The sequence below is a fragment of the Trematomus bernacchii genome, unplaced genomic scaffold (assembly GCF_902827165.1).
Source record: "Trematomus bernacchii unplaced genomic scaffold, fTreBer1.1, whole genome shotgun sequence".
Taxonomy (NCBI): Eukaryota; Metazoa; Chordata; class Actinopteri; order Perciformes; family Nototheniidae; genus Trematomus; species Trematomus bernacchii.
The window spans coordinates 915,479-937,657 of NW_022988050.1; the positions used below are offsets into that span (position 1 = coordinate 915,479).

General features: G+C 42.0%; 1 protein-coding gene and 14 non-coding genes across 19 annotated transcripts in view; all 15 read right to left on the reverse strand.

Annotated features, from left to right (window-relative positions):
• rhbdf1b (rhomboid 5 homolog 1b (Drosophila)) overlaps positions 1-22,179 on the reverse strand; it is a 48,345-nt gene that overhangs the window by 17,234 nt on the left and 8,932 nt on the right. For 2 of the 5 annotated variants that reach the window (XM_034119466.1, XM_034119464.1), the window contains exons 2-4: positions 7,276-7,417; positions 6,602-6,735; positions 6,129-6,275 (exon numbers count right to left, since the gene is read on the reverse strand). In XM_034119466.1, the coding sequence (XP_033975357.1) occupies positions 6,129-6,275; positions 6,602-6,735; positions 7,276-7,389 (395 nt within the window). In that variant the 5' untranslated portion in view covers positions 7,390-7,417. Of the gene's footprint in view, positions 1-2,654; positions 3,294-6,128; positions 6,276-6,601; positions 6,736-7,275; positions 7,418-22,179 lie in introns of those variants that run through there. The other 3 variants (XM_034119468.1, XM_034119465.1, XM_034119467.1) reach the window with 2 other exon arrangements.
• trnai-uau lies at positions 4,125-4,218 on the reverse strand. The gene is made up of 2 exons: positions 4,181-4,218; positions 4,125-4,160 (listed from the first exon to the last, which is right to left on the reverse strand). It is a non-coding gene; the product is annotated as a tRNA-Ile (tRNA).
• trnai-uau lies at positions 4,563-4,656 on the reverse strand. The gene is made up of 2 exons: positions 4,619-4,656; positions 4,563-4,598 (listed from the first exon to the last, which is right to left on the reverse strand). It is a non-coding gene; the product is annotated as a tRNA-Ile (tRNA).
• On the reverse strand, positions 8,115-8,208 carry trnai-uau. Its single transcript has 2 exons — positions 8,171-8,208; positions 8,115-8,150 (listed from the first exon to the last, which is right to left on the reverse strand). It is a non-coding gene; the product is annotated as a tRNA-Ile (tRNA).
• Positions 8,928-9,021, reverse strand: trnai-uau. The gene is made up of 2 exons: positions 8,984-9,021; positions 8,928-8,963 (listed from the first exon to the last, which is right to left on the reverse strand). It is a non-coding gene; the product is annotated as a tRNA-Ile (tRNA).
• Positions 9,417-9,510, reverse strand: trnai-uau. Its single transcript has 2 exons — positions 9,473-9,510; positions 9,417-9,452 (listed from the first exon to the last, which is right to left on the reverse strand). It is a non-coding gene; the product is annotated as a tRNA-Ile (tRNA).
• Positions 9,948-10,041, reverse strand: trnai-uau. Its single transcript has 2 exons — positions 10,004-10,041; positions 9,948-9,983 (listed from the first exon to the last, which is right to left on the reverse strand). It is a non-coding gene; the product is annotated as a tRNA-Ile (tRNA).
• On the reverse strand, positions 10,680-10,773 carry trnai-uau. The gene is made up of 2 exons: positions 10,736-10,773; positions 10,680-10,715 (listed from the first exon to the last, which is right to left on the reverse strand). It is a non-coding gene; the product is annotated as a tRNA-Ile (tRNA).
• On the reverse strand, positions 11,723-11,816 carry trnai-uau. The gene is made up of 2 exons: positions 11,779-11,816; positions 11,723-11,758 (listed from the first exon to the last, which is right to left on the reverse strand). It is a non-coding gene; the product is annotated as a tRNA-Ile (tRNA).
• Positions 12,087-12,180, reverse strand: trnai-uau. Its single transcript has 2 exons — positions 12,143-12,180; positions 12,087-12,122 (listed from the first exon to the last, which is right to left on the reverse strand). It is a non-coding gene; the product is annotated as a tRNA-Ile (tRNA).
• Positions 12,482-12,575, reverse strand: trnai-uau. The gene is made up of 2 exons: positions 12,538-12,575; positions 12,482-12,517 (listed from the first exon to the last, which is right to left on the reverse strand). It is a non-coding gene; the product is annotated as a tRNA-Ile (tRNA).
• trnai-uau lies at positions 13,077-13,170 on the reverse strand. The gene is made up of 2 exons: positions 13,133-13,170; positions 13,077-13,112 (listed from the first exon to the last, which is right to left on the reverse strand). It is a non-coding gene; the product is annotated as a tRNA-Ile (tRNA).
• On the reverse strand, positions 13,450-13,543 carry trnai-uau. Its single transcript has 2 exons — positions 13,506-13,543; positions 13,450-13,485 (listed from the first exon to the last, which is right to left on the reverse strand). It is a non-coding gene; the product is annotated as a tRNA-Ile (tRNA).
• trnai-uau lies at positions 13,823-13,916 on the reverse strand. Its single transcript has 2 exons — positions 13,879-13,916; positions 13,823-13,858 (listed from the first exon to the last, which is right to left on the reverse strand). It is a non-coding gene; the product is annotated as a tRNA-Ile (tRNA).
• trnai-uau lies at positions 14,372-14,465 on the reverse strand. Its single transcript has 2 exons — positions 14,428-14,465; positions 14,372-14,407 (listed from the first exon to the last, which is right to left on the reverse strand). It is a non-coding gene; the product is annotated as a tRNA-Ile (tRNA).

Consider the following 22,179-nt stretch of genomic DNA (forward strand, 5'->3'; position numbering starts at 1 on the left):
TGACTTGTTAATTGGTTCATTTGATGATTGCTTTCTTTTTACACTGATGAAGAGAACCATAGCAGTAGAAAGTCAACGAGTATCTGCAATCTTTAAATGTGGAACACCAAAATGCATGGTTTCATATAATTAAAAATAATAAAAAAATGCAACTTTGACCAGTTTGAGCTACAGTGCTAGTTTTTGTAATTAAACAAAATTCTGAGTAAGACAAATGTATAGAATGATTTTAATTTGAACAGCCCAAATCAGTTAAAACTTTAATCTGGATTACAGTGCAGTGGTTAGATATTGAAAAGTCAACAGCACTATAATCAGATCAGGTTATTAACAGTGTTTTGTGCAACATTTACGACTAAAAGAATCCCGTTCTAGCATTTTCTTTTCTCTTTCATTGTGACTGTGATAGCATGGATGCTACCAATCAGGCTTAAAGAGCCTGAATAAAAGATACTGTCTTGATCTTAACGCGACCCACTGCCCTCAGTTCAAGCCTTCGTTAAAAAAAGCAGATGTTGCTTCTTTAGTCCTGCACTTCATGGCTGTGTTTCTCATTTAAACTCAATACATGTGCATAGGGGTCCTCTTTTGAAACAGTGCCTGAGTGCCAGGCTGCATGTTAGCCGACCGGCGGGGGAGGCCACGGTGGGGGAAATGTTTGGAGAGCAGGACACTCGGAAATAAACACTCATCATCATCAAGAGAGATGCCAGCTGGGGAAGCCTTTTAAGGATGCACAGGGGCAGGAGGGAGGCGGCGCGTCCCTGATTGTTGTCCTCCCAGAGAGGAAGGTCTTTTAGAAGGAAGACAGGTTTGGGAAGGCAAAGAGAATCAGACTGAGAATGGATAAAAAAAAAGTGAATAATTCGCAAATAAAATGGACCTAACATCCTGCTCAAAGACAGATGACGTTTGTTTGTGGGCTTGTTTAGATAAGCAGGTATGTGTCTCTGTGTGAGCACATGCACCGTCAAGCATGCAGGTCATCTTCGCCCACACACAAAACAAACACAAAAAATACTCCCGTGTGCTTGACGACAGCACAGATCCATCACACATAAAAGATTAAAACTAATGTTAAGCCACATGAATTAGCTTGTATGTCCTCAAGGTAAGGCTGGTTCACATAGAGCAGCAATCTGATGTAATTACAGGCTTAGAGAAGACTCATTTCATCAGGGAAGAAAAGGCCTAGGGGAAGAACAGAGTGTAATATAAACAAATATACGGAGAACAGGAGGATTATGAACACTATGTGATAAGTATTGAGTGTTCTCATTTGATCAATCCACTAATGAGACATGTTTGAGTGTATAAGTCTTTCCCTTTCATGCTTCCCTACACTACATCTCAGGGGTAAATATTGTACTTTTAACTCAATGTTCTAACAGCTTTAGTTACATAGTTAGTTATGTGTTGATGTAGTGCTCCAAGTGCTACATACTGTGTAGAAGCTTTTAAAAAACAACTGAAGACCTATCTTTTGACATTGGCTTTTGTTTATACTTGAGATGTGTTCTGTTCTTATGTTTGTTCTTTTCGGGACTCGACGTGGTCTGTGTTTTGTTTTTATGTTAACCTTACATTTCTGCCTCACGTTGATATTGTATTCATGTTTCTGTGATCTTAATTTTAAAGGGGACCTATCATGCAAAATGCACTTTTGTACGTCTTGTATACATGAATATGTGTCCCCGGTGTTCCAGGGAACTCACCAAGTGTCAGAAAACACAACCCTCTCTATTTTCCTCCATACCCAAATCTCTAAAAAAGGGGCTGCAACGGATCTGATAAAAACTGATCCAGATTTGAACACTGTCCTGACGTCAGCGCTACGGCTATTGGGCCAACTCCACCAATCAGGAGGAGACAGCCACGGCCATTGCCGTTCGAAAGCGCTGGAGACGCTGTAGTACATATGCCAGGCCTGTAGGTGGTGCTGTTCTCACAGAATCTGCCCTTGCAAAAACAGAGCTAAAAAATGTCAAATTGAGCAAAATGAGGCATGGCTAAAATGCATGATCTGTTTGGTATTTTGAACAAAAAAAAGTATAAATATGCCTTATATAGGTATGGCCCTACACTATATTATTCAAATATAGCATGATAGGTCCACTTTAACTTTTGTTCTTTCTTGTGAACAGTGGCGGTTCTAGACCAATTTGACTGGGGGGGGGCCAGTTATTTCATGAGAGGGGCCCAATAAAAGCGGGTTAAAAAGACAAAGACAGTATAAAGTAATTGTGTAAAATAAACATAAAATACAGTAATTGGTATTTGTTTTAGTACATTTAAGTTACAGTCCTTTGTTTCAGTAGTTTTTTCATTTAGAGTATTTGTTTTAGTAACTTTAAGTGACAATTTAATTAAAAAACATAAACAGTATTTGCTTTTATAAGGTAATGAACAGTTTAATCTCCACTGTACATCCGGGTCTCTGATTTGATTTAGTTCCAATAAATCGTAATACTTTTTTTTAAGGGGGGCCACAGGTCAGTGTTACGGGGGCACTGGCCCCTGTTCCCCCCCCCCTAGAACCGCCCCTGCTTGTGAAGCACTTTGTGAATTGTATTTCTGTGAACGGTGCTATACTAAATAAACGTATTATTATTATTAGTATTATTACTTCTTTCCCCACTCAGCAGTACACTCACCTGTCCAGAGAGCCCAAGGAGGGGTTGAGGGTCTGGGTCATACCTGAAGAGGGGGGCATGGCCTGTGGATCTGTTTATCCTCCATCATGACCAACACCACTGTCCCCACTTTACCCCCGCATTAAACCCTGATCCTCTGCAGATCACAGATACACAATCCATGAGGGGATTTCCCTGATATCCAGGCCAGCGGTACCTTGTAACACTCAGCGTTACGCAAAGAGAGGATGATCACCACATGTCCAGACTCTGAGCAACATCCCGGTTAATCAAAGGTCGGAGGAAAAGCCGGCGTTTATCTCCTCGTATAGACGGGAATCTGATCCACTCGGGATGGAAAGAGGACTTCCACCAGCTGGATGCACTCTCTTGATAAGTAGATGTTATATTTTCTGACCTTGCGTCCCCACTTGCACAGAGAGTTCCCTGTGTGTGTGTGAGAGTGTGTGAATGTGTCAGTGTCTGGCAGGCCTCCCAGTTTCCCTCCTTGTGAGTTCGCGTAAAAAAGGTTGTGTCCTACTGGGCAAAAAAGACAGCAGCTCTGGTCCTTGTCAAACTGAATCCCCCCTCCCTATTCAACGCTTTCTATCTTACCCTGCATTGTTTCTCAGGAGTGTGTCTAAACACTAGTTCGTTCCACAGGAAATGAGAGAAGGATGGGACATCGCACACATTAGGAGGGAGTAGAGACAGAGGGAGGGCACTGGGACATGTCTGGACGTGACACACACACACACACACACACTCACTCATGCAGCAGCACCAAAATAAGGTTTAGCTCCAACCCCACCTTGCTTTGCAGCGAATAGAAGTTCAAGGGTGTGTGATCTTCATTTAAACACCTATCATTACTGAGACTGAGATAAATTATTAACTCTGTGCCTGATCTGTCAAAATTAATGGCTTCTTACCATTGGAAATGACTCATAAAGAGCTTTTTTGTGTTGTACGCCAGATCAACAAACATCCATTAACTCAAAGGAGCCTTCTCAGCAAATTCGATATACGCTTTGTTTATAAGCATATTGTGGTCATTAACAGGTTCATATTTGTGTCTCAACTGTGACATGTTTTTCATGCTTTAATGTTCAATTGCTTTAGGTTATTTGTTCTGTAAGTTTACCTCACCTGCTGCAGATAAAACTTCTCTACTCCAGGTGAGGCTTGAACTCACAACCTGGCGGATACTGTCCCGCGCTGACCGATTGCGCCACTGGAGCTGATTGTGTAGTATGGATTAGGAAAATATCATGTTTTAGGGACTGATATGGACTGCAGTTGCTCAGACTGAAGGATCACATTAAAGGGACTTGACTTGGGAACTGAAGGGGTCGCCAGTTCAAGATGAAGAAGAAGTGCCCGTTCACCTACTGGGCACTAAACCCAGCTGCTACCTGGTGCCAGATAACCTGACAACGGGAATAAAGCAGCTTATTTATAACATCAGTATGAGCCCTCTGAAGATTTCTCTGCTCCAGGTGAGGCTCGAACTCACAACCTCGGCATCACTCTGCAGGTTACTGTCTTATAAGTACCGCGCGCTGACCTATAGCGCCACTGGAGCTTGTCAATATTCCATAACATCGTCGTAGAAATCCAATCAAAGAAACAGACAAAGAAGTCTACTGTACATGTAGCAGGTACATGTTGTCTTCTGGTTTCACATCAGAGATGCACCTGTCTGGAATTGTGGACAGCAAACACTTTTTTTAATTTTTGCCCAGTATAATATCTGTAAAGAACACACATATTTTTCAATCTGCTCAATCAGAGTAGCTTTTACTGAGGTGATATTGTGTTTTTAGTCGTTGTGGTGGAGTTATAGCTACGTGAGAACAATCACAGAGTTCAGCTTATTTTTTTAAACTTTCCTATTGCCTGCAGATGTTGTGAAAGTTAAACATTATCTGCTCCAGGTGAGGCTTGAACTCACAACCTCGGCATCACTCTGCAGGTTACTGTCTTATAAGTACCGCGCGCTGACCGATTGCGCCACTGGAGCACAAAATGTTAAATGCATTACATGTAATTTGTTAGACGCTTTTATCCAAAGTGACTTACATACATTCAGTACTGTGGACAATCCCCACAGGAACAATTTGGGGTGAAGTGTCTTGCCCAGGGACACAACGACATGCTGACTGCATGTTACTGGGACTCGAATTTGCTATCCCGATTCGAAGTCAAGCACACCAACCACTGAGCCACAGCCACATCAAAAGAGAACCCATTAAACTTCAAAATTGTACATCTATCTTTTGAAAAGACCATAAAAAGGACATATTATATTAGAAGAGCGAGTGTTACATAGTGGTGTTACTATGTTTCAGAAGTAAGCGAAGGAGTCCAATGTAGGCAGTTGGGGAGTGGACTTTGCAGACCATTTACATGCACTAAAACCTAAATAACATACTAAAGGAAACGTGAATCCACTAAAACAATAGGGCCTTTCTAAAGAGTGAGGATATATCCGGTATTTATGCAAACATGAGGATCCTCTGCAAACATCCTGGACACACACTAACTTTCCCTAAATCCGATTATTTCTCTCATAAACATCAAAAGCGTCAATTCAGTTTCTCACACACACACACACACACACACACACACACACACACACACACACACACACACACACACACACACACACACACACACACACACACACACACACACACACACACACACACACACACACACACACACACACACTTGGCATGATAAGGTGAACGCTCCTTTGAAGCCCGTGTCTCCAGGTTTTATTCCTGGCCCCCGTGTTCAAACATTTACATTCTCTCCAGGCTTTGATGTGGCCCGCATGCAGTGAGAGGATCACAGATAGTCCGTGTGAGTAATTGTGTTATTTTGTCTGCCTCAAACCGTGAGGTCCCGCTCGCCACCTGGACTGACACTGACACACCCTGGATGAGAGAGCTTGTGTGTCAAACACTCAGTTCAAAGGGACGACGACAAGCTCAGCGGACTTTTGTGCAAAACTCAGTAAATGCAGATATCCAGGGGAAAGAAGTGTTATACCAAAAACATTGTGGGGGGGCATTTTGTGGCACTAATTTCTGTCTTAAGTCGTTTTTGTCCCCCCTCTTTGTATTGGTTTTGTGTTTCTTTGTAGCTATTTTGAGTTGCTTTTTTGGTTTATTTTCGTCCTTTTGTTGTTATTTTGAGTTCATTAGTGGTTTCATATTGTCATTTGTGGTTGTTTTATGTTTCATTTGTGAATCTGTATTTAGATTTTCCCTGTAGATTATTTTTGTCTTTGAATATATCATTTTGTATACAATACATTGCATTGTATTTATATCGTTTGTCGCTAGAATTAAAGCTAGAATACTAGAAGTAATAAAGGTTTGAAACCACTTGATTTCCCTCCAATATTCAGTTTCAAATATAAACTTCAGTACCAAAACCGGACACATTCAAACTGCCGTCCTTAACTCCCTGCTCCACTTCCTGTACCTGATGATCTGTTTGGGGATAGATGACCGCCGTCGGCTCAGTATTTTGGGGATGCAGGACCGCCTTCGGACAGATGACACCCTCCGGGGCAGCCTCTGGCCGTTTGGGGGGACCGTGTTGACGCGCTCAAAACGCACCCGTTTCCCACTTTACACACAGAGCAGCATGTAGAGAAGAGGACAGGGAAGCAAAGGGGAAAGCAAAAGAAAGAAAAAGGAGGGAACAATCAAAGAGAGGACAAGAGAGAAGAAAAGAGAGCAGGATTAATTTGTGTTAAATCAGAAAAGAGGCTGCAGCCTAAATTAGTTTTGTTAAGATTTATTAGTGGAGAGGAATTATCTGAATTATAACAAGCTGAAGGAAATTAGCAGAGAAGAAAGAAGGGAGTGTGTGTGTGTGTGTGTGTGTGTGTGTGTGTGTGTGTGTGTGTGTGTGTGTGTGTGTGTGTGTGTGTGTGTGTGTGTGTGTCTAACCTCTTGATGGACTGTGTGAAGGACGGTAGTCTCTCCTTTGGGGGTCTGAGGTAGTTGTTGGACGTTTCCAAGGCAGCGATGCAGGTCTGAGGGTTTTCCCCTGGCATGCTGACACTGCGCAGGCGCTTTACCGGCTGCAACACACACACACACACACACACACACACACACACACACACACACACACACACACACACACACACACACACACACACACACACACACACACACACACACACACACACACAAACACATGATCAGATGATGCCCTCTGTGACAAGTTATGTGAATGTGTAAAGTATTAGAAATATGAATAACAATGTATGACTAGTATTACATTTCATTCTTCATATTAGGGCTGCAAAATCAATCAAAAATGTTAACAAAATCACAACATAAAAATATGGACTAGTGCAGTAACCAAATCGCTATAAGAGTGCAATATTTGGGAAAGGTTAAATATGTGAAAATATCTTAATTACATATTGTGTTAGTGACACGAATCACATTACAAATGCAATTTCAGTCATTAGTTTTTTTTGACAAATGGTGCAGCCCTACTACCAATTTCTAACAATTAGCCACATATTATTGTTTTAGAAGTTATTGTACTTTGTCTATTCCCAACAAAGCTCTAGTAATCTGAATTGTATGTGATTTGTATTTCTTTTCACCTGTGTGACTGCGGGCGTGTCGTCGGGTGTCAGGCGGATGGTGGGGATGTCGAGATGGAGCCATGGCGGCTTCTTCCTCTGCAGGCTGCTGTTCATGCTGCCCGGCTCATCCATGCTCTCTAGCCCCCCCTACGCCTGCCAGCTGGACAACACACACAGAAAGGATTTCAAAGTCAACTTTATTGTCAATCCTTCAGTTTGTGTGTACAGACAGAGAGATCGAAATACCGTTTCCCACAATCCCGAATACAAAAATACAAATATATATAAAAATATGTATATCCCATATATACACAATCAACACACACATTTATACATATGCACACATTAAGACATAAATAAAAGCACAGCAATCAATATATACAAAATAACAGTCACTTCAATAACTTTGAGAAATGTGCATTAGTGCAAGACTGTCCATAGCAGCGTAAAAAGTGTCTGATTTGTTGGTGGGGCAACAGTCAAAATACGCTCACACACACCACAGGAAAAAGGATTCAGACCATGAAAAAGCCCAAAAAGCTGACCGGCTTTATTGAGTAATTACAGTCAGTGTGTTTATAATCCGAGTCTTCTGGTGTGGGCTCAGACAGATCCAGAGTGGAGGCAAAACTCCTGAATAAACACACCACGTAATCCACAGAATTAAAGCTACTAGTCTGCCAGCCGTCCCCTGCATCTATTCCAAAAATGTTAAAATGTAGCTAGATAGTAGCAAGGAATATAAAGGCCAAGGGCGCCATCTCATTGGTGTCCGTCAACAACAGAGTTCTGTGTGAATAATCTTACGGATATTACTTGAGTACCCCTCGCAATTGACAGGAAGTTAAAGCATTATCTGCTCCAGGTGAGGCTTGAACTCACAACCTCGGCATCACTCTGCAGGTTACTGTCTTATAAGTACCGCGCGCTGACCGATTGCGCCACTGGAGCATCTGTATTGAACTGAACATTCACAGTTGATATGTGATATATGATATCTTATTTTTGGGCTCACAGGAAACATAATGTGTGTTACAATAGTGTATTGGGCCATTGTAGGTAAAACAAAATATTATTATTGAAATTAAAGTGGAATAAATGCATATAGAGTGTTGCTACACTGTGTTGGATCAACCATATCACACCACAGACGCTTTGCAATCAGACTGTACATCTAGACATTGAAAATAAATTGCTGTGATTTGGGCCTTTTCAGGAGAACACACTGATTTGGATGAGGTGATAGCGTCTTTGCATCAAGAATTACATCAAAAAAAGCTACAGACAGATGAAGGATAGCTCTATGGTCCATACTGTTGCAACAGACACACAGCTGCAGTGACATCTGTTTGGTTTCCCTCACAAGGACACCTTCTGGCTGGTTTGATTCAAGTAGAAAGTCAGGATTTCTAAGTGTGTGCGTATATGACAGGGGTCTAAACTTGCTCCAGATGAGGCTTGAACTCACAACCGTATAAGTACCTTCTCCCTCAAGAATCAGTGAATTATCATGACCACAATGTCAAGGTACCCTCCTGATTGACAGAAGAGCTGAGTCTATGCTCCAGGAAAGACATGTACACTATCTACATTTTCTCAAAGTCTCTATATCAACTACTTAAGAGTGAAAGATTTCTATGTGACCGCACCTGATGGAAGCTAAACTTCTCTGCTCCAGGTGAGGCTTGAACTCACAACCTCGGCATCACTCTGCAGGTTACTGTCTTATAAGTACCGCGCGCTGACCGATTGCGCCACTGGAGCCTGTCAAAGACTACTTGGGAACTGAAGGGGACACTGGTTCGAGCTGGACAGGTTTCATCTACTTGGCACCAAAACCCCGACTGCTACCTGGTTTGCCCTAATACCTCTCCATAACAAAAATTGAATGTGTTACTATATGTAAAAATGTATAGACCTACTGTTTTAAAGGTACTGTGTATTTATAATAACAGAGTGAACAACTTAATGGAGTCTGGAGTCAGCTTGAAGGCAGCTCTTCTACTAAATCCCAGCTCCATGAATTGTTGCTCAATTGATGTCTTTATATTGTTCGAGGTATTGCTGCCCAACACCTGCCCGCTTCGTAAAACCAATGTGACAACAGGAATAAAGTGGCTTGTGTATAACATCAGGATGAACCCTCTGAAGAGCTCCTGTGCTCCAGGTGAGGCTTGAACTCACAACCTCGGCATCACTCTGCAGGTTACTGTCTTATAAGTACCGCGCGCTGACCGATTGCGCCACTGGAGCTTCTGCCAGGAAAATAAATCCTCAGCTAATCAATGTACGAGTTGATTAAAGTTGCAGATCCAGCAGTTTCTTGGAAGGAAAGAAGTGCATCTTCAACAGCACAAGATGGTGCTTGAATTTCAATAGGAAGAGCTGCCTTCTTAAGGACCCGATATATGTCCAAGCGACCGCATACACGGACATCTGCTGAAACCCAGGGCGTGCAGAAACTCTGTTTATACTACTTGTATAATACTCTGGAGTCTGCTTGAAGGCCACACTTCCACTCTTACTTTCCTAAGTCTGGGCGATTTCACACAGACTAATTGTTTCATTGTGTTTATATTATTAGATCTACTGCCACCCAACACATGACTGATACATACTACTGTTTCTGCTCTGACATGACAACAGGAAGGACGCAGTTACGTCAAAATGGGATATTTAGAAGAGTTCTGTGCTCCAGGTGAGGCTTGAACTCACAACCTCGGCATCACTCTGCAGGTTACTGTCTTATAAGTACCGCGCGCTGACCGATTGCGCCACTGGAGCCTGTCAAAATGGCTTAATATTGTTGTAGAAATCCACTCAAGGAAACAGTCTTTCAGTCGAAGGGACTTCAATTGGGAACCGAGGGGGTCGCCAGTTCAATCTGAAGAAGTGCCAGTTCTCCTACTGGGCACCCAACCCCCAACTACTACCTGGTACCAGAAAACCTGGCCGCCTGTTAGCATCTGGTGCTAGCGAGCTACGCTAACGGGTATAAGGAGCTTTTTCAACAACAAGGTGGAGGGAGAACTCTCACTTGTCAGACTGAGAGGCTCAGATAACCTCAGCTCAGTGAGGTAAAGGGCTCTCTCAGTGTTTAGATTACCCACTGAGATTAGTTATCTCAGTGGGTCTCAAACGATTTGGTCACGATTAATGTAAACAATTATTTCCGAGGCACACGTTTATATGATCATTATAAGTATGTTGGGGGGCCCGACTTTTTTTTTTTTTCCAAAGGGGGGCCTGACGGAAAAAGTTTGAGAACCACTGCTCTACTGTGAGATGTCTCCAATGTTCAATAAGCTCTTTGTTATTCTCAAAAACAATAACAACACCAACAACCACAACCAATTTCTCTCTGAATAATCTTACAGATATAACCTGAGTATCCCTTGCTTGACAGGAAGTTAAAGCATTAATGCTCCAGGTGAGGCTTGAACTCACAACCTCGGCATCACTCTGCAGGTTACTGTCTTATAAGTACCGCGCGCTGACCGATTGCGCCACTGGAGCCTCTGTAGACACCTTAAATGAGAAATATATTCCAATGGTACACTTATATTATTCCAATATGGCGTTACAATTCACATAGCTAAGGCTCTTTCTCTACACTTTGACACACATATGTGCTTGAACAGATACAGTTATAAAAGAGTTGCCAATTCTCGCTGAAGTGTCCTTTTCAAACAGACTTTTCATTCAAGTTTAAGTGGTTTTCCTGTAGCAGCCCACCTTCTAACAGACATATTAAATTAGTGGGCTACACAAACAGAGGGAAACCACAGAAGAGTAAGCCGAAGCCTCCACTCATCCTGGTGTTCGCTGGTTAATGGGTTCATGGGAAGGCATTTGGAGAGTTAAAGGGGTTTTCCTGTGTAACCATTTCAGTTGAAGTATAAACGCACATCCCTCCATCTCTGGTGAAAGCCTGTGAGGAGTCCAGTGCACATGATGCAGTTTGCAGCGACACTTTTTAATATAAGGTGCAAAACACAAACAATAATCATTTCTACTCCTGTGGGGTTATGCATTTCAAACTGCTGAGCTTGTAAAGCACAAACTCAAAACCTCAGCACCTTCCTGCTTCTCATTGTGTCACATATAGAAACAGCACTCTATCGCGCAACGTTCAGCTCCTGTCCTAATTGTATTAAGTGCTGGGGCTTTGGAAATCACCAGCACACCGTATATAAAAAGGCCTTTTCGATGACCAAGTCCAATTGATTGTTTTCAACAGTCTCAAAGGGCACATAATAAAGCTTACAATAAATCAGATTATAGAAAATAGTCTGGAAATTCAGATTGCAGAATATTGCCTAATGTATGCATGAATTGAGATAGGATTAATGATAGCTACAAGCTCAACAAAGGTTTCTGTTTGGTACAAGTTCTTGCTGTTCAGGTTTATGTCGTGCACTGTAGAATAATCTCAAACAAACACACTCAAATGTTATAGTATAAGTGCTCCAGGTGAGGCTTGAACTCACAACCTCGGCATCGCTTTGCAGGTTACTGTCTTATAAGTACCGCGCGCTGACCGATTGCGCCACTGGAGCAGTTCAAAATGGCTTAATATTGTTGTAGAAATCCACTCAAGGAAACAAACATCCAGTCTTTCAGTCGGAAGGACTTCACTTGGGAACCGAGGGGGCCGCCAGTTCAATCTGAAGAAGTGCCAGTTCTCCTACTGGGCACCCAACCCCCAACTGCTACCTGGTACCAGAAAACCTGGCCGCCTGTAAAACTAACACGGAGACACGCTGATGTGAAAATGGGAATAAAGTCACTTTTTTATAACTTCAGGATGAACCCTCTGAAGAACTATCTGCTCCAGGTGAGGCTTGAACTCACAACCTCGGCATCACTCTGCAGGATACTGTCTTATAAGTACCGCGCGCTGACCGATTGCGCCACTGGAGCCCATTAAGCACTTTAATATCTCTGTAAAAGGTACACAAGGAAACAAGTATTCAGTTTGTTTTGATGAATTACCTGTAAAAAAAAAAAACGTATGCAATAGAGCGACTGTGATTGCACTCAAAACCTAAAACTTGTATATTGTAAATCTGTTTCTGAGAGAAATCTACATACATGTAGCAGGCACGTGTTGTGTTTTTATGGAGTTTTAGCTACCTAACAATATTAACAACATGGCACAGTGTTTAGCTCCTTTTTAAAATATTCATGTTGCCTGCAGATGTTGTGAAAGTTAAACATGATCTGCTCCAGGTGAGGCTTGAACTCACAACCTCGGCATCACTCTGCAGGTTACTGTCTTATAAGTACCGCGCGCTGACCGATTGCGCCACTGGAGCTCAAAACTTCCATAATATAAAAAATAGCCATTCCTCTTAAATGTTCTAAATGTATCTGTTATTATCTGTCAATGACTACTTTAGCTCAGTCTGTTGGGACTTGGCTTTGGGACTGAAGGGGACACTGGTTCGAGATGGAGAGGTGCCATTTCATCTACTGGGCACCAAACCCCCAACTGCTACCTGGTGCCGGAGAACCTGTTTGCTCTTACACCTCTCCATAACAAAAAATGGCATGTATTCAGACCTGATGTTTAATAGGCACTGTGTATTTATTATAACAGAGTGAACAACATAATGGAGTCAACTTGAAGGCACCGCTTCTACATTTTTCTTATTTGCCAAAATCCCGGCTCCATGAGCTGTTGCACATTTGATGTCTTTATATTGTTCAATGCCCAACACCTGCCCAACTTGGGAAACAAACAGACCTTCTGATGTGAAAACAGAGATAAAGTGGCGTTTTTATAATATCAGGGAGAGCCCTCAGAAGAGCTCCTGTGCTCCAGGTGAGGCTCGAACTCACAACCTCGGCATCACTCTGCAGGTTACTGTCTTATAAGTACCGCGCGCTGACCGATTGCGCCACTGGAGCCTGTCAAGGACTCTCAATAGCTCCGTAAAAGCGAAACAAGAATTCAGATTTGTTTGATTAATTACTATGACTTAAGCAATATGCAATAGTGACTGTGATGCATTGTGCAGGATTGCACTCAAAACCTAAAACTTGTATCTTATAAATGAATCTGTTGCTGAGACAAAGAAGTCGACGTACATGTAGCAGGAACATGTTGGTTTTTATGGAGTTTTAGCTACTTAACAATATTCACAGCACCTTTTTTTAATACTCATGTGGTGAAAGTTAGACATTATCTGCTCCAGGTGAGGCTCGAACTCACAACCTCGGCATCACTCTGCAGGTTACTGTCTTATAAGTACCGCGCGCTGACCGATTGCGCCACTGGAGCCTGTCAAGGACTCTCAATAGCTCCGTAAAAGCGAAACAAGAATTCAGATTTGTTTGATTAATTACTATGACTTAAGCAATATGCAATAGTGACTGTGATGCATTGTACAGGATTGCACTCAAAACCTAAAACTTGTATCTTATAAATGAATCTGTTGCTGAGACAAAGAAGTCGACATACATGTAGCAGGAACATGTTGGTTTTTATGGAGTTTTAGCTACTTAACAATATTCACAGCACCTTTTTTTAATACTCATGTGGTGAAAGTTAGACATTATCTGCTCCAGGTGAGGCTCGAACTCACAACCTCGGCATCACTCTGCAGGTTACTGTCTTATAAGTACCGCGCGCTGACCGATTGCGCCACTGGAGCATGTCATTATGCTATAATATCGTCGTTGAAATCCACTCAAGGAAACAGACATCCAGTCCTTCTGTCTTACTGAATAATTAACATGACATGACATTAGGAAATAGATTGGCTGTGGTGCATTGGGTGGATTGCACTCAAAACCTTAAACTTATCTTATCTTGTAAATTAATCTGTTACACCAAATGTCCAGGTGAAAACCAAAATACTTTTACATGGAAGTCTACATACATGTAGCAGGTACATGTTGCAACTATTTTGAATTGTGGACAGGAAACACTTTTATTTGATATATTCCCGGTATAATATCCGTAAAGAACACACCTATATGTCAATCTGCTCAATCAGAGTATCCGTTACTGAGGTGATGTTGTGTTTCTAGTGGTTGTGGTGGTGTTTAGGCTACAGGACAATACATTTTCATGTTGCGTGCAGATGACCAGAAAGCTAAACTTCTTTGCTCCAGGTGAGGCTTGAACTCACAACCTCGGCATCACTCTGCAGGTTACTGTCTTATAAGTACCTCGCGCTGACCGATTGCGCCACTGGAGCCTCTGATGGCAAAAGACTGAGTCGCATTTTTAACGGCAAATGATGGAGAATCTCATAAGCAGAGATGGACTCTAGAGTGCCTGATATAATCCAAAGTAGGCGATTATAGGAACGGTAGCGAACACCAAGGACTCGTAGTAGTTATGTTTGCAGTATTAATTTACTACTCCGGTACTTTTCCCAATGTGTAGGTAACTTTCCTCCACCCATTGTTTCACATTTGACTACCTTTATATTTGGCTCAGTCCTTTTCCAAGCAACCCAGCTTTTGATTCTGACCCATAGCCTTTTCATTGCATGTTATTCAATTCACATTGATGCTTTGCTTACACCTTCTTATGATAATATTTAAATCATGTGAAAGCCTATATTGTTAAACTCCTTCTCAAAGAGGCAATTTGGTATTCTGGACCAGGCAAAGAAAATGAAAATGAAATTCTTCTTCTAGTAAGGGCCTTGTTTGGTAGTTTTATGCCTGCTTCTCTCTATCGTCTGACTACACAAAAATGTATTTCCCTCATTCATTGTAATCTAATTTGAAAAATGTGTCTGTTCTGCAGCTTGGTTTGAGAAAACATTAGTATCCCTCTTGTCGGGTTATTGCCAAAGGGAAGTCATTGAGCTGGAGGGGATGGACTATTACTGGATAATAGGACATCTGCACGAGGCTCTGGTGAGACGTAATGAGCGACCACCAACAGGAGCTCCTGTAGATGTCAGCTGGGAATCATTTATTCACTGCTGTGGTGAAATTAGAGGGACTCCAAACTATCACGCATTAGGCTGGAGATGATATTAAAACTTCGGGCAAAAGTAGAGTCTGAGAAGCTGGAAGATATTCAACACTGGCAGCTGAATGACTTCTTAACATATTTGGGTGTGCTTCCATGCACACACAACACACACACACACGCACACACACGCACACGCACACACACACCTTACTTGTTGAAAACAATCCGTTTGGTGCCTATTTTGCACTAAATTGCTGGTGTTTCCAAACTGCCGTGTCTTTTTCACACCTACATTTCCCAGGAAGCTTTGCAGGAATGCTTCCAGAATAGGTGTGAACTTGTGTCTCACATTAGTGTAAGGCGGGTGTTTAGGCAAATCAAAAGATGTGATTACTCACCTATAGATGAAAGTAGTAGCACACAAAAAGAGTATTAGCTGTTCATGGGTTTCAGTGCAGTTCAACAAAGTTTTCAAACACATCATGGCTTGTCCTTTACATACTGAGGTTACCGAGGGTGTGGATGTTTATATTGCTCTCTTTTAAAATGTATCTGACACTGTGAGAGGAGTTAGATAATGGATCACTTTATAGTAGTGATATAGTAATAAAAGAAGTTTCAAAACAGAAGGACATTCATATTTCAATGCTTAAGGTTAAAGCTACTATGGGAAGCATTTGAACATGTCCAACTTTAGCCAAAATAAAAGGTACTTATTTAAATAATTGTATCTACATAAGCAGCATTGGCTGGTCAATCAACCATTTAGCTAGAATATCTCCAGTCTCCACTATTAAATGGGTTTACGCGAAACAATTTGGCACTGACATTCATGTTCCCGCCAAGCGCCACAATGTGGGTAATTCTTAGCTTTTGTCCTGAAATGTCTCTACCAATGTTGGATGGATTGTTTTGGTAAAGACCATCAGGTTCCCCAGAGGATGAATTCTACTGATGAATCATTTGGGGATGAATCATTTCCTCCAGCATTTCAAAGAGGCTTCCTCAAGCACCATCATTACTGTAAGGGCATCACCAGATATCTGCTAAACTAATGGCATTCCCATCAGCCTCAGCTGCACTGTGTTTAGTGCTGATGTTAGCATGCTCACCCACTAAACTAATATAGACAAACATTGCAACTAAATTACGCTTTTTTATCTTGACCCAACCAAACAAACCTTTTGAAGAGACGTTGTTAGCAAACACATGTTGATATGCTGTACATAAATATATAGATGTAGGGCGGGGGCACAACAAAATGATTACACAAAGTTAACTCTGATTCCTTTTGCCTCCCGTTCTCCAGTGTCAGTGTGTGTTTTGGTGTCAGTGGTCACATGTGGAAGTCTTACGGTCAGTGAGGATAAACAAACCCCTGCAAATAGAAACCTAACTCAGAACAATCCATAACCACATCCTTTGCTTATTCTGCGGTGGGGAAACTCAGGAGCAAAGACTCAGATTATTCCCATGTCACTTGACAGCCTTTGCTTCAGCCTCACAGGTCAGGTTTTTCACAATAATCCATACTGCTAAAAAAGAGCCTCAGCGCGGTCCAAAATCCATCTTTTTTTCCCCATCTTGTTCCCAACGATCGGCATTTTGTATTCCATGATTGTGATGTCTCTCTAGTTGGGTTTATATGACAGGCAGATTAGGATCTGTAATCCCTGTGCAATAAACCAAATGACATCACTCCTGCTGTCAGGACACGGAGGATCATACCCTCCCCTGATTGGACAGGAATATTGCTGACATGGTGGCATTAGCAGGAAGTAATTCCTCTTCAAAGGTAAAAAATCATCATAACATAGTCTTATTGGGAGTCAACTGCTTGGCTTTAACATCTCAAAATGCCCTTTTTTATCCTACTAAAATTGAGATTGATCAGCCAAAAATGCTGAGTGATAGCTGTTACCTTTTTAAGAGTAGGAGGAAGGAAATGTGGATATTCTCTGCAGCCTTATTTGCCCGTAGGGGAGCAAAACAGCGGCGTAATCAGATCCTTTTTAGATGGGGTGACATTTCCTGACATGCCGGGGCATAATGAAACAAAGGCTTCCCCTTGGCACCGAAGCAAGACTTGTCCTGACACTGCTCCCTGATCCAGACGCTGTGGCATGGAAATTCACTGTGACTGCATGTCAATAAGCTTTAATACTCAATGGATGGATGAATGAATCCCTATGTTAAGCAGTCCAAAACCTAATCTCTACTCCGTTTTCATTCTCTAAACCCCCATCCCCTACTTTGTTCTCTCCCTGTTCTTCTCTTGTTTTTGTTCCGTGCATACTGAGATTGATTTTTCTGGAAACACACACGACTTTAATTTACTCTTTCCTCCCCGCCTTTTAATGTACTGCCAGTATTATGGTTTGCTGATCTGAGTTTTTCTAGGGAAGTACAGAGTTCTTCATGGGTCCAATTTTGTAAACTGACACCAGCAAAGCTCAGTACAGGAACCGTTTCATTACCACCAATTATGTCCAAGTCAAATCCAGATTGGACCCTAACAGACCAGTTAATAGAAGTACCACAACCCCACCAGTAAATAATCAAACATGGTTTTGGGTCCTTGAATCATAAATCTAGCCAAAGAAAAGACTCTGTTCGGTTTCCGGTTGCAAAAATAATCTGTACAATCAAAGATCCTGGTGTCTAATTATCCTTGAAAATACCGGCTGATTAAGAAGGTAAAAACTGCACAATCATAAGATTCCTTCAGGAATATCGCCATCACATTTTGGTTCCCCGCTTGACTGCATTTTGCTAACTTCAACCCATGACAGATTTCTCCTTCAGAAGCTTTTTATTTAAAGGGGACCTATCATGCAAAATGCACTTGTGTACGTCTTTTATACATGAATATGTGTCCCCGGTGTTCCAGGGAACTCACCAAGTGTCAGAAAACACAACCCTCTCTATTTTCCTCCATACCCAAATCTCTAAAAAAGGGGCTGCAACGGATCTGTTAAAAACTGATCCAGATTTGAACACTAGCCTGACGTCAGGACGGTGGCGCTACGCAGGGGCGGACTGGGACTACAAATCAGCCCGGGACTCTCGACCGGCCCACTTCGGTACCGCCGGCCCACCTCGGTACCGCAAGTAAATTATCAACGGGGGGGGGGGCTAGTGAGTTATCCGAGCGGCCCACCTCGGTGCCGCAAGTAAATACCGCGAGGAAATTGTCGACGGGGGGGGGGGGGGGGGGGGGGGAGCTAGTGGCTTATCCGACCGGCCCACATCGTCCGACCGGCCCACTTCTATACCGGCCCATCGGGATTCGTTCTGAACGTCCCGATGGCCAGTCCGCCCCTGGCGCTACGGCTATTGGGCCAACTCCACCAATCAGGAGGAGACAACCACGGCATTGCCGTTCGAAAGCGCTGGAGACGCTGTAGTACATATGCCAGGCCTCTAGATGGTGCTGTTGCTCACAGAATCAACCTTGCAAAAACAGAGCTAACATTTTTCAAATTGAACGAAATGAGGCATGGCTAAAATGCATGATCTGTTTGGTATTTTGAAAAAGAAAAAGTATAAATATGCCTTATATAGGTATGGTCCTACACTATATTATTCAAATATAGCATGATAGGTCCACTTTAAATCAAATCCTGATCAGCATAATAATGGCATCAAGAAACAGGGGTATCTTCTCTTGCACTTTACGTATCGATGCTGCTATATTGTCATGCCATAAATACTGGGGTATTCTATGTTTGTAATTTTCATTTTCTTAATGTTTTATGTGAGGGACTGCGGATGGAAAGTAGCTCAAAGCTAAATCCGGCATATTTACACTTGGCACATTTCATGTTTTGAGTGTTCATTAATGTCCCTGCCAAATAAATGAAAAAAACAACACCTACAAACTTTTCTGTTGTTGAAATCCTTGGACCTGTATGAGAAGAATAACTGCTTTGGTTTCATTTTTGCAGACTTTTTTATCAAGGCAGATACTTCCTGAATTTCATGCATAAACAGATATTTATTATCATCCGGCGGGTAAATTGGGTGAAGTGCTCTTTTCTTTGCTCTACAAGATGAAGGTGCTGTAAAACTGACAATTACCGGAGCACTTCTGAGTTAATTGGTTTGGGACTGAGCAGCAGATTAAAGCTCCGTCCAGGTACTTCTGAACTTTGTTACACTGGCATTGCTCCGCTCTAATAGGCAGTGTTTCCTGTCCAACAGCACCACTGGGTCCATTTTAACTTTAAGGTTATTGCTGTTTTTTCTGGACAGTGCTTTTGGAGGTAGTGGTGATAGGAACTGACCTCCTGCAGCCTCAAGAAAATTGCTTTCTTCAAGTCAAAGCTGAAGTTTTGAACTTTACATTGGTAGACATTTAGTCTGTTAAGCTTTGCACCAAATAATATGAAAGAACTTGGATGTAATATTTGTAATGTAAGCTTTTTAGACATGGAATTTTCCTCTTAAAGTAAAATAAATCACTTCCTGGGGCAGAGAAGCGATCGTGCTATACAACAGGAACTCATATTACTACTACTCTTAAAACACACTTCTTCTCCCTGGCCTTTTAGTCAGAGCGGAGCACGACTCCTGACATTTCCCTGTTTTTTTTTTAAATATCTGTTGTAATTTATTGTCTTTTATTGTGATTGTAGAAATGTGTTTTTATGTGACTGTAGTTATTACATGTACAGCACTTTGGCCCAACCAAAAATCGCTTTTAAATGTGCTTTATAAATAAACTTTGATTTGATTTGATTTGATTTGATTTGATATTGACATGAATCTTTTGTGACGCATTATGGCGCATGTATCTGCTCTACAGATCCTACAAATCTTGCATCTGGAGGATTCTAAAAAACTGTACATCGTTCTGTTTGCTGTGACGTAACAAGATCACATAGATTAAAAGTGACTTATGCTGTGTGCTTTTACCCTCCAGCCCCCCCCCCCCACACCATAGGACGATGTACGCTCTCATCTGCGCCAGATGTTCCAGTCATAACACAGTTCAGGTCATCTAGTCCAATGTTTGCAGAGCCCTGCTGTAGTACGTGTGTGTGTGTGAGTGTGAGTGTGTGTGTGTGTGTGTGTGTGTGTGTGTGTGTGTGTGTGTGTGAGTGTGAGTGTGAGTGTGAGTGTGAGTGAGTGAGTGAGTGTGTGAGTGTGAGTGTGAGTGTGTGTGTGTGTGTGTGTGTGTGTGTGTGTGTGTGTATGTGTGTGTGTGTGTGTGTGTGTGTGTGATCTGCTGCTACACATACTAACAAACATTACTAAATGATTGAACATCTGCCACAACAGGATGTCAGTTATGGATTCATCATCTCAGAAAGGAAAATAATAAATGGCAATGACAGGAGGAGCGTTTATCTCTTTCCTGGCCAATATTTCAATCAAATTTGACTTTGACTTCCTCAGACTTTCATGACCTCACATTATAATGAAATGTATTATATTACTGTTTCCTGTAATCTTACCAGGAAACTGAGGATGGGTTTGAAGAACAGTATACAGGAATGATTGGCGCATATCTCTGCTTTAAATTCATTTAGATGTTAAAAAAATACAGCTATCGACTTAATTTGACCCTACGCAGGGTGACTGTGGCTGTGAGGGAGTGCGGTCGTCTTTCAACCAGAAGGTTGTGGGTTCGATCCCAGCCCATGCAGTCAACATGTCGATGTATCCTTGGGCAAGATACTTAACCCTGAGTTGCTCCCGATTGGCATGACCAACGGTGTGTGCATGTTAGTTCCTAGAGTAACATACACTGCTCTGTATGAATGGGTGTGAATGGGTGAACGACATGTAGTATGTAAAGCGCTTTGAGGGGTCTTAAAGACTGGATAAAGCGCTATATAAGTACAGTCCATTTACCATTTACGCTGGTTGCAGATTCCTATTGCTTACATCCATGTGTATTTTAATGGGTTTGACAGACACACACTGGGGTCATAAGGACTTTAAGCCATCTGTCTAAAGACCGCTTTGATTGTCTTGTGGCCTCTGCCTCTCATCTTGTTACTGCAGATTACAAGAGTGAGCGATTCATTAATCAATCAGCCGCTGTGCTGCTACGCCTCGACTCACTTCACTGTGCTGACAAGTGTACCACCCACTTACTGTACAAAACCACAAACACAGGAAGCAGCCACTCAAAGCATACATACATATGTGACACTTCTCTATTAAGAATGCAGAAATAAAATAAGTATAGCTTGGTAAAGTCATTGTCTTTCTTAAAATGAAAACCCTTCCTGTCACAAAAGGTCTTTGAAGCATAGAGTGCCCTCCCCAGTGCCACTTGGTTTTCTCATTTACTTTACTAAGTCCTTTTTCCATCTGCCTTTGAATGCTTACACCATCTGCAACTGTGATAAACTCTCAAAAACGTCTAGTAGAAACCCAGTGCCCTCACCTGTCTCTGTACAGCAATCTGTGCCATAAAACAGTAGCAATACAAATGCTATCTTCCAGGTGCCTTTTCATAGAACGGTGTTTAACTATTGAAGCATTTGAAAAACAACTAACAATAAGAAAATGCTGTCTGCTATTAGATGCTGCTATGCCCGAATTAGTCAGTGTATTGAAATCTTGCAAGTTGCTTTCTTCTTGCATCTCGTATAGAAATACTAGGATTAAAATGCACAAAGATTAGCTTTATCACAGATTCCTCATAGGCTGCAACCTGCGGCCTCATTGTGCGGCTTCTCTGTAGGTAGGACATGCCTCACATTTCTGAGAAGTACCTTACATCCTGTTTCACTTTATTCACTTCTGCCTGCTGCAGCATGGTAGACATAAGGACCGTGATCATACAGGACAGGCTGGTTGTAGAACTGTGTAGTGCATGCACCTGTCTCAAACCTGCATTATTCCCCAAATATATATATATTGAATCCTAAGCACCATCTTTTCTAGGGGGTGCATCACTATTTGTATATGGTTTATTTATCCAGCTCACCATGTTGTTGACTTTACCTTATGAATGTTAGAGA